Below are 18123 nucleotides of genomic sequence, written 5' to 3' on the forward strand. Positions count from 1 at the left end.
TAAAGAAATGGGCGGGTGAGTAAAATTACATTTAATTCTAGAGACCTGAACAGAGACTTGGATGTTCGTGTAAATGTTTGTTATCTCACCTGCTATGATGTGAGAAATGATGTTGGACTGCGGGGGTTTGCCTGTTGCTAAGAACAACAAACGATCACAGTTTATTTTTTTCATTTAAATGAGTAAATAAGTACACAGGCTCATTCATTTAATTTATGTGCCATAAGTTTAGCGCATTAAAGCTGGAGATCTGTTTTACATGTTCTGATGGGTGATTCATTCAACTGCTTACAATCCCCTAAAACATGTTAAACAGCAATCATTGTCTGTTTCTTTCTCATTTATTTTCAGTCCCAGCGATTCAGTTGTTGTAAATAATGTCTAAACGTGTCAGATAATCATTTAACACGCGATGTTTGTGGACATTTAAATAAAGGCAGCAGCGTATCGCCTCTGATGTCAGTCAGAAGTGTGAGGTGAATGGCCGGATGTTAGTTAGCTTAAAGAAACTCGGTTATTTCACTGTGATATTTCGCTGATAGAGGCTCAATATTCTTTTATTTCTCTGTCTATCAAAGCTGCATTCAGTAGTGTGCTTTATTGACATGACAAATACTTAACTCTATTGCCATATGCAAATATTGCTCATGTCATTATATTATAATGAAAACAAATGAAGACTAGAGAGAGAGAGAGAGAGGCAGGCTGTTTGTGGTCAGGAAGTGCCTCTCTGCCTCAGTTCAGTTTGAGTAAAAGTCATTGCAGTGCACATCCGCCCGCGTAAGTGCAGAGATGTTTGCTGAAGGACAAAGCTGAGGTGAGTCTCTTTATAACGACCATAAAATTAGATATTAGTTTTACTATTTGTTATCAGAACAAGAAATGTGTACAAGACCTGACATTTAACATTTGACATTTAAGCATAAATTATTGCTCATGGCAGTGTATTTGAATCAAAAGTATGAAAACTACCTAATTACATAAAAAACTACTCTTCATCACATCTCTTAATGCTTTATTTTGTGTTAATCCATGTGTTTCCATTTACGTGTTTTTTATAATTGTTCACTTTCCTTTCATCTCGACTTTTTTCCACTTTCACAGAATGTTTGACCATCAATTGAATGATCATAAAATAAACATGAATGCATGTTTTCTAATGTCTCTTAGAGCCTGTTAACTGAGTGTTGGCGTGAGAGGAAACTGTTTCTAAACGTTGGTCTCAAAATGGACGCCCTGCTCATCACAGAGGATAAAGACTGAAGAGACCTTCTTCATCTCTATCTTATTGAGAAGATGATGGAGAATATTGAGGACTATGAAGAATCTGAACCTTACCTGGAGGCCAAGCAGTACATGGACAGGTTAAATCAGGAAAATGAAGAACTCTTGAAGAAAGACACCAGTCAGAGAGACAATGATCCAACAGATCTGGCAGAACATGCGTTGTCTTTGACTGTGTTCCCCGTCACTGTGCCCTGTGCTTCATTATCTTATGCTACTGTGCAGTGGGATATCCCAGAGACCCCAGCAGAACCTCCGTCTTCTGAATGTGACACTGCATCTGGGAATAAAGTGGACTTCAGTGTTGGATCCCAGTTCGACTGGACATTTTCGCTATCTTCCACAGAACTTAGTTATATTCCAAATCAGGAAGGCATTGTTGATTTCGTACTTGAAACTGAACAACCAAATGAAATGGTCTCTTCCCAGGTATGTAAGTTAAACCGGATGAGCCTTGTGGTTTGTCTGGTACGTGGGTGCTTGTATCAGTAAATGGTGTCCTACTTTTTAAAACTGTGTTACATTACATGATAAATGTTGTGCATTTAATTTTAACACAATTTAAAATGTAAAATTTGGTTTATTACTTAAATTTGCATATTTACCATCATTATTTAAACGCTGTTAAATTTAGATTTGAGTTTGCATTAAATTATTAGTCTTAAATTATCTGATAAATGAATCTGATGCTTTTCACAGGAATTAGATACAAAAGCACACATGGGATCTTCAATTGAAGGTAACGTGTCAATGCATAACTACTTGATGCTTTTCACCTAAACTATGTTTTTTAAACTGCAAAAGTGCTTTAAATCATATATGATGTTTTAGGGAGTCATACTTGTAATAGTATGAAGATTGTGAAACAGCCATATGTTTCTCAGCTGTGAATGTTTCACTGCAACTCTGAGCCATTCGCTGACTCTGTCGATTTGGCTTCCTCTTTTTTCTCTGTAGGTCCTGTTACTTAAATCTAAAGATGTGAACATGTGCACTTCAATTTCCCATCAGTTGTTAGTTCTTAGTGAGATCAAACAATGCATTTGAGCTAATGAAGTCCTGAAAGGCCTTTTCTCAATTAATGAAAAGCCACTTTAAAGAAAATCTGTACTGTTCTTACTGAAATATTTGTGTGACACTGTTTGTCTGGGCTGTTTTTCGTTAGATTGCAGTGGATGTTTGACTTCAAATAAGAAGAAACCACACGTCTTAGTTCCTCCCAAACAGACTTCCCAAAGCTCATATCCAGGTGTAGAGGGACCAGAGATTGAGAAGCAAACAGAGGAATGGACTGAAAAAAGCATTGCTGAAACCAATGGCAAATCATTGAATGCAGGGAGCCTTCAGGAGAAAATAACTTTCATGGTTCAGATTAAAGGACCTGATGAACCTCTGGAACAGAAGGAGACAGATCTCCACTCCGAGCGCCACACGTCTAATCAATTACAAAAATGTATTATTACAGATCAACTGTCAGAACATTCTTCTGAACTAGAGCCTAAGATTAATACAGAACCTGCAAAAACACCTGTTACAATGATAGAAAATAATTTGAACGAAACTTTGATACATTCAGAGGATTCAGGAGACCTCTCCGATCAGCTAAATAAACAAGACCAGCCAACATGTACAGAAAACCCTGTAGAACAAGTAAGTTCAGTAGAGAAACAATTTTCAGATGAAATGAAAGAAACTGAAAAAAGGCCAACTCAACCGGAAAAACCTTCTGAACCACCAGAGGCTGAACTGGCAAGGAGAACATCTGAAATACACCCATCAAAACAGACAGAACAGTTCATGAGTTCGTATGAGAAACAATTCTCAGTACAGCTCATGTGTCCGGACGAGAAACAATCCTCAGAACAGTTCATGTGTCCGGACAAGGAACAATCCTCAGAACTGTTAATGTGTCCAGACGAGAAACAATCCTCAGAACAGTTCATGTGTCCAGACGAGAAGCAATCCTCAGAACAGTTCATGTGTCCGGACGAGGAACAATCCTCAGAACTGTTAATGTGTCCAGATGAGAAACAATCCTCAGAACAATTCATGTGTCCGGTCGAGGAACAATCCTCAGAACTGTTAATGTGTCTGAACGAGAAAGAATCCTCAGAACAGTTCATGAGTCTGGACAAGAAACAATTCTCAGAACAGTTCATGTGTCCGGAGGAGAAAGAATCCTCAGAACAGTTCATGTGTCTGAACAAGAAAGAATCCTCAGAACAGTTCATGTGTCTGAACAAGAAAGAATCCTCAGAACAGTTCATGTGTCTGGACAAGAAAGAATTCTCAGAACAGTTCATGTGTCTGGACAAGAAAGAATCCTCAGAACAGTTCATGTGTCTGGACAAGAAAGAATTCTCAGAACAGTTCATGTGTCTGGACAAGAAAGAAACCTCAGAACAGTTCATGAGTCCGGAGGAGAAACAATCCTCAGAACAGTTCATGAGTCTGGAGGAGAAACAATCCTCAGAACAGTTCATGAGTCTGGACGAGAAAGAATGTTTAGATAAGGAGAAGCCCGAGGCATTACAGATGAAATCATTAGACCCAACAGAAGAACCACTGTGTTCAGGTGAAACAGGATATTTGGATGACCAGAAACAACACGGTGTGGTAACAGATGAGGAGGTAAATCATGTCCCGAATGATGTTATGAGGGAGGGGTGTGTGCAGGAGACTGTTCTGGACACTGTCTGTCACCATATAGATGGTAGCGTTAAGGTGCTGGATCGGGCCGAGGCTCAGCGATTGGCTGAGAGGCTCTACAGATTGGATGGTTTTAAGCGTACAGATGTGGTCAGACATCTGGACAAAGAGTAAGTGCTCATCTGTTACTCTGATGGAGTATTGTGTAAGTATAAAATCCTAACCCATTTGCCCATTTTTAGCAATGACTTTAGTCATGCTGTTGGGGAAGAGTACCTGAAATATTTTGACTTCACCAATCAAAGTCTGGAGCAAGCTCTGCGGTAATATATTCTTTCATGACTTATTCCAAGCTTACACAATTCAAGTATTCATGTATTCAAGTGAGCTTTATTTTCGTTCCGCTACATGTGGGAACATAAAGTGGAATGAAATGTTGTATCTCTCAGGACCACGGTGTTACATATAGGGACATAAGGAAATAGACAACGTATAAAAACAGTCTGAAAACATACGTACATCTACCTAACTGCTAAAGTAGGTGATCTAACTATACATATACTATGGTAGTCTACACTATATCTTATACATGCATACATATACTATAGTAATCTATATTGTTTCATACGCTATACATGTACAGTAGTAATCTAACTGTACAAATACAAAAGAACTTAAATACTGTACATATATCCAACGTACCATAGTGCAGTATTACAAAAGACATTGGGCCTCATTCTTGAAACATTCGCAAATAATTCGCAAAGTAAATTCTTACACGTAAAACTGACCTTCCTGAAAACTTTTATCCGGATTCACAAATACTTCGTGAACATCAGATTTGATAGTAAAATGTGTGTGTTAATAAATTACAATCATTCGTAAACAAGGCGCGCATGCACACTCATTCACAATTAGCATAATCCATGCCTATGAATAACAGCTATGCAAATTACGTATCTAGGAATGCTGGAATCCTCTGGACTTCATTCTCTGGTTTGGCTCGTTATATTGCATAAATGCATAAAACTCAACTTTATTTATGTAGCGCTTTTTACAATTTTCATTGTTACAAAGCAGCTGTACATGAGACATATTGACTATAAGCAAAACAATTAAAGTTGTACCTGTAAAAACAAGAAAAAGGTGAAAACACAGAAGACATACCCACATACAAAACACACTACACACACAATATGCACATGTACTAACACACATAGACATAGACACACACACACGGACGCGCAGACACACGGAGACGCACACACACACACACACACACACACACACACACACACACACACACACACACACACACACATGTCTGGTTTATTATCTCCGTGGGGACAGTCCATAGGCGTAATGGTTTTTATACTGTACAAAATTTATATTTTATCCCCTAACCCAACCCCTAAACCTAAAGATCATAGAAAACTTTTAGCATTTTTAGATTTTTTAAAAATATTGTTCCGTACAATTTATAAGCTTTTTTGCCCATGGAGACCTCAATTTTGGTCCCCACGGTGACACGAGTCCCCATGTGTTGGTGTGTATTCAGGTTTAGGTCCCCACCGGGACATAATAACATGAACACACACAACTCAGGAGAACCCAGGCCCAACCAGGGGATTCCAGTTCCAAAAGCTGCTGCCTCTGCACAAGCTCGACAGTGCTTGCACAACAAGGCTAAATAAAAATAAATAAACTTACTAATAAGGTAAATTACAGTTTAAGATTATCATTAATAATCTAATAGCATTTGAAATTTTGTAGTGAAGACGTGTCAAGTCACCGCGTCCTTCTTTATCCAGCTCTATCATCTCAGCTCTTGTCAGGTCGCCGCTCTACCATCAGGTCAGGCCATGAACTGCATCCTGCTCGCTGTGGTAACCTTGGAACAATGAGACAAGACTGGCTGAGAGTAGAGTACTGTTCTGCACTCTTTGATGCAACAAGTACATAAGTTGTGTTTCTGGTTCCGGTTGATCTAACTAATGCAGCCTAAACCCTCAGAAGATTTATATTATGGAAGTCTAGTGTATGCAAGATTAAAAAGATGCGTCTTTAGTCTAGATTTAAACTGACAGAGTGTGTCTGCCTCCCGGACAGTGCAGGGAAGACTATTCCAAAGTTTAGGCGCTAGATAGGAAAAGGATCTACCACCTGCACTTGATTTTGAAATTCTAGGTATTACCAACTGACAGGACGCCTGAGAGCGTAATGCACGTGAAGGACTGTATTACAAAAGGAGTTCATTCAAGTACTGAGGAGCTAAACCATGTAAGGCTTTATAGGTAATAAGCAAGATTTTAAAGTTAACGCGATGCTTTATAGGTAACCAGTGCAAGGTTGACAGAACCGGGCTAATATGTTCATACTTTTTTGTGTGCAGGGGAACCACCTAACAGAGCATTACAGTAGTCTAGTCTTGATGTCATGAATGCATGAATTAACTTCTCTGCATCTGACAGTGACAGCATATGACGTAGTTTAGATATATTCTTAAGATAGAAAAACGCAATTTTACAGGTGTTGGCGACATGGCTCTCAAATGACAGATTACAAAAGAATAGGCTATATGCCTAACAATAAATTAATCAATCAATCAAACTGTGTCCACCAAAGTGTTTTTAGCCATCTGAAATAATAATACCTGGTGCTCTTCTGAAAATGACCAGCTGGTGGCGCTTGAGAACGCTTTGGAGGCACTGCGCATTATTCCAGAGACGCATTGGTTGCTGTGATTTGGAATATGTGCAACAGTTACTTGTTACTAGTATCTTATTTTGAAGAATATTACTGGATACAAAACTGCAGTAACCATTAATATTAACTTCTCCATTGATGTGTGTGATGGTTGGTCAATGTAGTGTTTGTCCTGCCTCTTCTCCACTGTGATTGGACGGCTGTGTAAAAATAAAAAATTGATAAAAGACAAGGCAAAATAACTAGTGAAATATCATTATGATATATAGTACATCATAATGCAGTGTCATCAGTTTGTCTAAAAGTTTACAGAGCGTTTGAATATTTTACGCACCATTTACACGTGGTAGAGAGCGGGTGTACATTTATTTCGTACCAACTAACATTTTGAAAATACGAACATTTTCATGAATCCGAAAATTTACAAAAATGTGTTCTGCTCTTGTTTCATGAATGAGGCCCATTGCGTATATGAAGATGGAACAGAGCAGCATGAACAGGGAGCAGTGCAAGATGAGTTGACTTTAGAAACTTGATGTATCCGGTGCGCAAGATAACAGAAGAGAGTGTAACCACAGGTGGATGGTTTGTACAACCCACTCATCCACTGTGGCACACTCAGTATTGCACATATTCAGCACACAACAGTGCAGTGTTACAAATGACAAAGATGTACAGGGCACAATGGACACAATGACACAAAGAGTGTTTAAAAGAGAACTGTTTTTTTACATGACTCTTAGGTCATTTCTGAAGGTAGTGGTTTTGATCGGTGAAACTCAGGAGCGAGAACGAGTCTTGCAGCATCTTTCCTGCCGGTTCCAGCAGTGCAATCCTGACACCTTCTCTTCGTCTGGAGCCGTTCTTACGCTCACATGTGCCGTAATGCTGCTCAACACAGACCTGCATGGACAAGTCAGTCTGCTGTGATATGAATGATAACAAGCCTTCTGTAACATGTGCAGGTCATATTTCACCTCAAACATGACCTGGACGTGGTTTCGTGAAATTCACCTGATTCCTTGTGATTTGGAAGTGTAATTGTAGACTCTGTTTGATCTGAATTGTTTGCATCTGTCTGATCAGAATGTTGGCAAGCCCATGACACTGGCTGAATTTGTATCAAACCTGGAAGGAATGAACAGTGGAGAGAATTTCAGCAAGGATAGTCTGAAGGTGTGAATGCTGAATCAACTTCACGTTCAGAGTTCCCTTTAAGTCACACGTCTGTGTAAATCACAGAGTTCAGTAGTAATTTGTTCTGCTCATTTTCAGAGTCTGTACAACTCCATCAAAAGTGATCCGCTGCGTTGGGCCATGTGAGTAAACACAGTTCAACACAGTTCATCTGAAGCTTTGCTCTTCTGTGCATCTGATGTTTCTCTGCTTCTAGAGAGGAAGATGTTCTGGCCAAGTCCATGACGCTTGAGCAAGATTTAGAGCAGGATGGATCTCTGCGTTCAAAGAGTAACCCATTCCAAGATCTTCCTCACAACAAGAGAGCCACTGTGTTCCAGAAAGGATTTTTGAAACGCAAAGCACACGCGGACGTCGATGGCAAACGCAGTAAGTTGCTATTTGAATAACACAGAGTGCTATATATGCTGTATATATATATTAATATGGCCATGTGAAAAGGAAAGTACATCCTCTTTGAATTCTATGGTTTAATGTATCAGGACATAATTATAAAAAGCACCTTGTCCTTAGCAGGTCCTAACATTTGGTAAATACATCATCAGATGGACAAAAACACATGATATATTACACTGTGTGTATAATTTATTTAATGGGTGAAAAACATCTGTGTAAAGGCAAAAGTTTTGGCGGTTTGCAGGTCTGGAGTATTTAGGTGTGTGTTAACACAATACCAAGGTGGAAACCCATCAGAAATGATCTTGGAGAAGCAGTTCTTGATTTTTTAATCTGGGAAATATTATATTAATATTTCCAAAAAATTTCAAGTCCATAATTCTACAGTGGTAAAAATGAATATAGACAATACTTCAGGAACAATTTCCCTAGGACAGACAAGAGGAAAGATGTTTGGTCATAATTCACGGTGCATCTGTGTTTGGCAAGAACTATTACACATTTGGCAGACACTTTTATACAAAGTGACTTCAAGTGTGTATGTTTTTGTAATGTGGGTATGTGAGCTCCCTGGGAATCAAAGCCACAACCTTTGGCACTGCTAATAGAAGACTCCTCCAGTGGAGCACCAGGAACATGACACAACATATCAGCACAAACATCTCATACCAACATACAGTACATGGACAGATGATGATTTGGGCTTGTTTTACAGACACAGGACTGAGTCATTTGTCCAGCATGCTGGCTAAAAATTATGTCATGCGATACTCAACTCAACATTATTTATATAGCGCTTTTTACAATTTTCATTGTTACAAAGCAGCTGTACATAAGACATATTGACTATAAGCAAAACAATTAAAGTTGTACCTGTAAAAACAAGAAAACGGTGAAAACACAGAAGACCGACATACCCACATACAAAACACTCCACACACACAATATGCACACGTACTAACACACATAGACATAGACACACACACACGGATGCACAGACACACGGACAGACATGCACACACACAGACACGCACGCACAGTGAAAGCACACATTTAAGATAAAGGAGAGAGAAGCACAGGTCAAATATTAAATAGACTATAAATTCCTATATGCAATATTAATTAAGTAAAACTTTAAAATTCTAATTCTAAAGCAGCCCCCCCGGCCAGGCAATAGTGCAAAACAGTATGCAAACGGTGGTGAGGAACCCAAAACTCCAATGGAGAAAAAAAACCTCAGGAGAACCCAGGCCCAACCAGGGGATTCCAGTTCCCCTCTGGCAAAAGCTGCTGCCTCTGCGCAAGCTCCAGAGAGCTTGCACAACAAGGCGTGAAGATGTGTAGTGTAGTGAAGACGTGTCAAGTCATCTCAGCTCTTGTCAGGTCTCCGCTCTACCAACAGGTCAGGCCATGAACTGCATCCTGCTCGCTGTGGTAACCTTGGAACAATGAGACAAGACTGGCTGAGAGTAGAGTACTGTTCTGCACTCTTTGATGCAACAAGTACATCAGTTGTGTTTTTGGTTCCGGTTGATCTAACTAATGCAGCCTAAACCCTCAGAAGATTTATATTATGGAAGTCTAGTGTATGCAAGATTAAAAAGATGCGTCTTTAGTCTAGATTTAAACTGACCGAGTGTGTCTGCCTCCCGGACAGTGCAGGGAAGACTATTCCAAAGTTTAGGCGCTAGATAGGAAAAGGATCTACCACCTGCACTTGATTTTGAAATTCTAGGTATTACCAACTGACAGGACGCCTGAGAGCGTAATGCACGTGAAGGACTGTATTACAAGAGGAGTTCACTCAAGTACTGAGGAGCTAAACCATGTAGGGCTTTATAGGTGTAGGGCAATAGGACAATGATCCCAAGCAAATCTACAACCGAATGGCTGAAACTGAAAGGAATCAAGGTGTTGCCATGGCCAGTCAAAGTCCAGACCTCAACCCGATTAAAATGCTGTGACGGGACCTTAGAAGAACTGTAAACAAATAGTGCCCGGTTAGACCAAAACCCTTAAGTGAGGTTTCCCTGAGGGGAAGGGGAGGGATTTTGTTAAGAGCTTTGCAACAAATGTTTTTACTGTCACCCTTACCTAAGTGTTTTTACTTAGACTGTCAAACCACAGCAATAGAGATGCGTTTGCTATAGTTATGCTATAGAACATACCTACAATTGACCACAATTGTAACATTACAGCTACTTAAAAATTTGAGTTGCGTACAATATTATTTTAGATAAATATACAAAAAGAAAAAATACCCTATAACTTCCATAAACCCTTTTTAGTCTCCAAAGGAGTATTTCTATGTCTGAAAATTATTTCCACTTCAATTTACGTACATATGATACATGTGATAGCAGTCAACGTGTTTGAGTCTTAAGGGAGCTGCATTGGTACCTTTTTTTTTTTTTAAGGTGAAAGAGTAACGTAAGAATTGTGTCGCAACACATGACAGAACTTAATGCTTTAGCAATTAAGAGTAAATACTTAGCGACAGCCTTAAGTGAACCTTACGTTTCTTCTTTAAACCAATGTTTTATTAAGGGTACCCTAAGCCTAAAGCCAAGGGTTTTCTTAACTTAAGAGTCTCCATGCATCTGGGCTCACATGCACACAACCTCACTAAACTGAAGCAACGTTGTACAGAAGACAAAATAAATCATGGGGTGTACTCAGTTTTTCACACAGTGTAATATCTTATGTGTTGTTTGTTATTCATTTGAAGTTGTATTTATCTAATTTTAAGACCTGTTGGGGCAGATCGTTTTTATGTCCTTCCTGACACATAAAAATTATAGAATATATTGAGGGTGTACTTTGTTTTTTTACACAACTGTATGCATATGTGTTTAATTCTCATGTACTGATTTGTAGCTCCCTGGGGGAAGCGAAGCTGGAAGACTTTTTATGCCGTGCTGAAAGGAATGGTGCTGTACCTACAGAAGGTAGGTACAGCACAACATTGTGGTAGCAGCAAAGGTTGTGGGTTCTAATCCCAGAGAACACCCATACTGGTCAAATGAATACCTTGAGTGCACTGTAAGTCACTTTGGACAAAAGGGTCTGCCAAATGCGTAAATGTAAAAATGTAAATGCAGAGATCTCCGTAAACTGAACAAAACTGAACGTGTCAGATAAGACAGACCAAGGACCAGAACTGAAGCTTTATTGACTGATATATTGATTATTGATAAACAAAATAAGTCAATTAAGTAGTCAATCTGCCAGGGTAGATTTTCAAAACAAGTTTCTTATACACATTTATAATATTCCCACCTGGACACAGTTTATTATAAGAGGTGATATTAAAATGGGTGTTCAGTCGATGATAACATGATCATAGAGAAAAAGAATACTCTTTGTCATTTCTATTCATCATTCCTGGTGAAGGAACTGTCTTCAATCACCACACCAATGCAAAATATATCAACATTTTATTTATTTATATCTTGGTGTTTTCATCTTGTATTGTAATATGTTAAAAAAATTGCTAATAAAATACATAAATGGAAAGCAGGTTGCTGATGTTTACCAAGGTTTATCCTGAAACATGAAGTATAGTTCCCTTTTTACGCGTACGTGAGGGACAGTGTAAAGTGCGCGTGACGCAATTTTTGTCATCAGAATAGTACGCACACCACCGGAATTTTGTTACTTCGCATACAAAGTATGCGCAGGTCGCGCATGCGCATTCCATTTCTTGCAGTAATTAGTTTAACCACCAGGTGATAACCGTGTCCTGGGAGCATCGATTCAAGGTAGTAGAAGAAAACCTGACCCCTGTAGGCCCAGAGTGGTATTGCAATATGTTGTAACGCGCATGAGTCAAAACCCGTGGGCTGTGTGTTCGGCTGTATGGGTACGCTCGCGTACACTTAAAAAAAGAAGTATACCACGGCCTTAACAGGGTTATGTACAGTAAAGCCTCTTATACTGTTTGGTGTTGTCACTCTTAGCTTTAAATGAAAGAATCTGCTCAAATAAATGTATAATATAATGAATTATAATGCAAATGTAGTGGATTAGGATTGAATTCTGTAAATATGTATTCTTGAGATTTAAATGTTTAAGTTTTAAACTTCCTTTACTTAAATTCTGTTATTTTTTACTGTAAATATTTTACTACAATTGTTATTTTTGCGCTTTTTTACATTCTGTCTACTGTTTTATTACAGTCTAAGTACAGTTGACCAGACCTACATTTCACTGCTAGGTGTATCATGTGTATAACTGTGTATGTGACACAAACCAAATGAAATCGAATTGAATTGAATGACATCTGTAGACATCTATCTGAGGTGAGCGATCAAAGGAAAGAATTTGAGTTCATAGGAGAAGTGTTAGAAGAGATAGAAGTGAAGGGTGGTACTGTTTATCAAACTACTTTTACTGTGAGGTTTCATAAACTAATGGAGGCAGAGGAATGTAACAAAAGGGGGGTGAAACACCTGTAGAACATTAAAGCTGTTCTCTGTTTGTCCAGGATGAGTATCAGATGGACTGGCAGAGCTCAGAGGAGGTGGTCAGTGTTCATCACGCCCTAGCCGAGCGAGCACTGAATTACACCAAAAAACCTCATGTGTTTCGTCTTCAGACGGCTGACTGGAGGGTTTTTCTCTTCGAGGCGACGTGAGTGTGTGTGTGCAGACGCTCTTCATCTCACATTACTGTAGCACTTACTGTGAAGTTTTCATTTATCTTGTAGTTCCACAGAGCAGATGAACTCCTGGATCGGGCGGATTAATCTGGTGTCTGCCCTTTATTCCTCTCCTCCGTTTCCGGCTGCTGTGGGCTCTCAGAAGAGGTTCTGTCGGCCCATCTTGCCGGCCTCACAGTCCAACCTCACGCTGGTAACCGTCCTGGAGTGTTTTGAATTGGGGTGTCATCATCACTATATTTACATACACAGTATATATTGTATGTACTACCTTTGACTAGATCTACTAAACTCTGCTTAGGTTGATTTTTATGTTCACTACCAACTGTCTGTTATCAGAGGAGTGCCTTGATGGAAGTCATCACAATCGGTGGCCATGTTTGTAATGCCTCCGGGCAGTTATTTCACTCATGCAACACTCAAGTCCCATCTACTTAAAATGGCTAGTTAAGGTCACAATAAAATGATGTATTTCACCTGACATTAACTGAATAGCACATATTTCTTTTTTGTTGCCTTTTCCATGCTTTAGACAGGAGGGTAGAGATTGACAGGAAAGTGTGGGGTGGGGTGGAGAGGAGAGGAGAGGAGAGGAGAGGAGAGGAGAGGAGAGGAGAGGCAAAGGGCCTTGAGTTGGGATTTGAACTCGGGTCGCCGGAGTTGCATTAACGCTAACCCTATTAGCACCGACACACACACATTTAGTTTTTAAGCTTACATTACATTAAAAAAACACTCAATGTCTAGTTTTATCTCTCGGGCATGCGTGCAGACTGCAGGTACCTCGTAACACTCCATTGATTGGCTTTTTTTACTAGAAAGCAGCACTTCCATAGCTACTGAACATTGCATTTGTCCATTGCAGTGGTATCCAGTGTTGGGTGTAACTAGTTACTAAGTAATTAGTTACTGTAATTTAATTACTTTCCCCTTGAAAAAGTAAAGTAAGGGATACTCTTATTTTTTTCTGTAATTTAATTACAGTTACTTCTGATGTAATTGAACCAAATACTGTGTAATATATTCAATAGTGGAAACGACATCAAAATTACCTTATCAGTTAATAAGAATAATTTATGTAGTTATTTATTAAAAAAGCTGTTTTGTGTCTATCCTTGAATCAATTCTAATCAAGGTTGATGTAGGATATAGAAAGTAATGAGTAATGAAATACTTTTTGGAGAGAGTCATTTGTAGAGTAATCTAATTACACTATTGAATATGTCATTGGTAACTAGTAATGAATTAATTTTCAGAGTAACTTAGCCAACACTGGTGATATCTATAATGTTTGGTAGACCTGTAGCCATGTAGCCTTCAATAAGATTTATGCATTTGTGACTCATTTACACTTGCAGTCAGCGTATCTTCATCACAGTGTCTAATATAGTTTTGTGATGTTACTGATGTGTGTTTTAACAGGAGGAGCAGCTAGAGTCACACACGGCCATGTTAGAGAACTTCCAGCGGGACCTGAGCGCCATCCAGCAGGAGGCGCCAGACGGCCGAAAGAATAAAGCCAGAGAATCGGAGGAGCTCAGACAGAGAGAGGAGTATTTACAGTACGAGGTGTGTTAACCCTTTACATTTAAATACTGCTTTCATTTCAGGGCCCGGTGTCTAAAAGCGTTTATGGATAAACAAGTAAAAACTATTGACTTATAAGTACATAAAAGAGGCATGATCTGTATGATCTCATATTCTCCTCGTTCTAGTTTCTAATACATTATTGTCACAGACGGAAGTTTCGAGCAGATTAAATGGCTATTGTTTTCCGAGGAGAAGACAGGGTGGAGAAGCTTGTTCTGCTAAATGTGATTTACACAGCAGGTTCTGTGCGTCCTTCTGTGCCATCCTAGCGTATTGCAGCTGTATCATGTTAAAGTCAGTGTTTCATGTTTGTTTGTTTTTTGCAGCTGTCTCGTTATGAAGTCTATGTGAAAATACTAGAGGCCTGGAAGAGCGTAGAAAAGTCTCAGTCGACAGTTGAAGACAAACTGAACATGTTTGATGAGGGATTGTGGAGAGGAGAGATGAATGGAGAGGAGGATGAGACCGAGGGGGTGATGAAGAGATCTGTGTCCAGCCCGTCACTGGAGTTAGAAGCACCTGCTCAGCCTGTAGTGAAGGTCAGGCGAAACATCTCAGAGAGACGCACCTATCGAAAGATCGTCATTCCACGTCGTAACAAAGAGATTTGAGGGAAAGAAAGTCTCAAATAACAAAGAAAACTGTTATAATGTGACTGAAGCACATTTCATAGTTTTATTCAAAGTATGTTCACTGCAAGTTATAAAATAATGACAATTCTAGTTGGTAATGCATTCTATACTGAATGTGTATATGTTTTTGCACAAACCTCTTCATTTTCATAGTTCATAATGACCACAGGCAGGTTAGTAGTCACTCTTTATACATTAATGAGGGTTTAGTTTGTGTTTCATCAACAGAAGCCAGCCAACTGAGACTGTAAACAGTGTTATTATCATTATTATTATTATTGCTGGGATAAGTGAAGGGTTTTGGACTGTGAATGCATCACTTTAGTCAAAATCTATCTGTTACATTCCTCTTATACTCATTTAGAAATGTTATATTTTGCTGATAAAGAGACATTACTGAATGGCTCTTGTGTGAACGTCTCATGTAAGCAGCCCCTTCTGAAGCCATTAACATGTAGTTTGATGGATTGGGCCCTCGGGCTCGGCTGGTCCTCAGGATGGGTCTGCTTGATAAAGAAATCAGATAAATGCTGTTGATATGTAAACAGATTGAGAGGAAACAATCAAAGTTTCAGTGAGTCAGAAAATGACTGAAAGCCATACCCCCCCCACCCCCCGGGACACAGCAGTTTAAGTACAACTGATCTCCAGTTTTAAGCATATTAATGTTATTCTTGAACAATGGTATTGTTATTAGCCATCTAAAAACATAGAACTTTATAGCATCTGTTCATGTACATGTATATTATATAGTCGGTCTAATAATTTTGGCTTTAAAAACTTTCAAAAATGTCACTTGCAATCTAGTATAATGTAATGAATGTAATTTGGGATTTATGTTTCTGCAACACATTTTGAGGTGGTTTCCCCGACGGAGCTTAAGCCTAGCTGAAATGTTAGAGGTGTCTTGATCGAAAACAACTTGCGCTTACATATCTGAAAATATGAATGAATGAGGCGCTTTATTGTGTATTGCATGTTTTATAAAGTATGTTTTTAAAAATACCTTAAATAGTCTAATTTAACTAAGGCCTTGCCCTGTCTTAAACTAATCCCCTTTATCCAGAAAATGCTGTTGGAGAAAGAAGCTTTTGGCTTCAATAACTTGAGGCACTGGTTTGAGACCTTTGAATAAGTTTGAAGCATTTGCATGACGGTTGCATGTTTGAGTTTGGCTGTCTGTGCAGCGTCGGGTGAGGTCATGACCAAACCACAGTGCAGCATCTGTGGAGCGTGACGTCTGTGGAACGAGCTTTAGTCACCCTGTTTTTCAAGTGTTTGTTTCTGCACGTCCGCCTGGCAGAAGAGTTTTGTGGCTGGTTGAGTAACTAAAAAGCCAAGCAGTAAGATTTCTTCATAGCAGTTCTTTAACATTCCTGTGACACCATCACTTCTGTTTCTTAGTTCCTCTGGATTCCTCTTCACTGCTCCTGTCATTTTATATATATATATATAGCCTACTGTGTATATATACAGTATATTGCCTCTGCGAAGTGCATTAAAATCCTTTAATGCGTGGTTAGCCGTGGATCATCCCGCTTATACCATGGTCATTTGCCAAGTTCAAAACAAGTTAAAGCTTTGATTGATGCTTACAGTGTAATTTTTGATCATACAGGTGAAAATGACATTTATTTTTGTCAGTTAATTTTAAATGTTGATTAAACTGACTGGAACCACCTGTGCATTAAATGGTTTTAATGCACACCTTCCAGCCAATCAGAATTGAATATTCAAACAGACCATGGTCTATATATATAGAGAGAGAGAGAGAGAATATGATATATTTTTAAATATTATTATTGAATTATATATATTTATGCTTTTATTATCATATCTCTGTCATCTGGTCTTGTCTTGTTTCTTATTGGTCTGAGGTTTTGAGGTGAGAAACAAAAGTTAATATATATTAAAGGTGCGAAACAAAAGTTACCGAGAATGTTGGTCTTCACCCTTTTTGGCTGGACTCAAATAAAGAATGCAGTACTTTACATCAGCTTTACGTGACAGGCTCTTTCTTGCATGGGCTTACCTTACTTTTTTCTTTGCTGATCTTGGTCAAATGTGACCCTGGACAACAAAACCAGTCTTATGGGTCAATGTTTCGAAATTAGGATTTTTAAATCATCTGAAAGCAGAATAATTGAGCTTTCTATTGATGAATGGTTTGTTAGAATAGGACAATATCTGACAGAGATACAACCGTTTAAAACTCTGGAATCTGAGGTTGCAAATAAATCTAAATATTGAGAAAATTGCCTTTGAAGTTGTTCATAAGGGGCACTGTAGCAGGCCATCCACTCACAAAAATGAAGTTTTTATATATTAACGGTATGAAATTTACAAAATATCTTCATGGAACATGATCTTCACTTAATATCCTAATGATTTTTGGCATAGAAGAAAAATCGATAATTTTGACCTATTTTGGGGTTTTACTAAAAATGTTCCCGTGCTACTTAAGACTGGTTTTGTGATCCAGGGTCACAAATGTTCTCCTTAATGGTGGCGTCACTACAATGCTCTGTCAGTAAGTGTTTGTTGAGCTGGTTCGTGTCTCTGAGTGTCCGTCTCATTCTGTGACCTGAATTTGCTCTCAGCGTTGGGTTAGGACACACTCAACATTGCCTGAAGAGAAATTCAATATCATGCTGCATTCTTGACTCTGGCAAAGTAAAACAGTCGTAAGATTTTAAGCCCATTTCAGTCCGAAACTACACAGCCAAGTAACATTAAGGCTGAAACTTTTAACATTTAAATGAGTGTTTTACAAATGTGCCATTATTCAGTGCTCCCAAGTCCTACAGCTTTGTACTAACATTTATTTATGGTTTCTAACATCACCAGTAAATATTCTTATTTTTTGAGCAATGAAACCTTATAGACATTTTCTGTACAAATCACTCTGTATGTTTCATCATAACATTCTGTTAATACACACACTGGTAACCTTTTTCATGGAAAATAAAAAAACAGATTCAATTAATTAGAAAAGGATTTTATGTATTA

At 38.7% G+C, this 18123-nt stretch overlaps 1 protein-coding gene across 1 annotated transcript; it reads left to right on the plus strand.

Moving 5' to 3' along the window:
• Window positions 1–722: 722 nt before the first annotated feature.
• On the plus strand, window positions 723–18077 carry LOC130568883 (uncharacterized). The gene is made up of 14 exons (XM_057358074.1): window positions 723–817; window positions 1171–1713; window positions 1984–2023; window positions 2450–4103; window positions 4176–4256; window positions 7383–7554; window positions 7726–7815; window positions 7915–7958; window positions 8033–8205; window positions 11110–11180; window positions 12719–12864; window positions 12941–13085; window positions 14315–14461; window positions 14809–18077. Exons 2-14 carry the CDS (start codon window positions 1297–1299, stop codon window positions 15091–15093), a joined length of 3465 nt encoding a protein of 1154 aa, XP_057214057.1. The 5' UTR covers window positions 723–817; window positions 1171–1296; the 3' UTR covers window positions 15094–18077.
• The last annotated feature ends 46 nt before the right edge of the window (window positions 18078–18123 follow it).

The sequence above is a fragment of the Triplophysa rosa genome, linkage group LG2 (assembly GCF_024868665.1).
Source record: "Triplophysa rosa linkage group LG2, Trosa_1v2, whole genome shotgun sequence".
NCBI classification, from domain to species: Eukaryota; Metazoa; Chordata; class Actinopteri; order Cypriniformes; family Nemacheilidae; genus Triplophysa; species Triplophysa rosa.

Coding starts and splice junctions, on each gene's coding strand:
- LOC130568883 (XM_057358074.1), top strand. CDS start 1,297: ATGATGGAGAATATTGAGGACTATGAAGAATCTGAACCTTACCTGGAG. Junction 7,816..7,914: donor TCAGCAAGGATAGTCTGAAG/GTGTGAATGCTG, acceptor GCTCATTTTCAG/AGTCTGTACAACTCCATCAA. Junction 11,181..12,718: donor TGGTGCTGTACCTACAGAAG/GTAGGTACAGCA, acceptor CTGTTTGTCCAG/GATGAGTATCAGATGGACTG.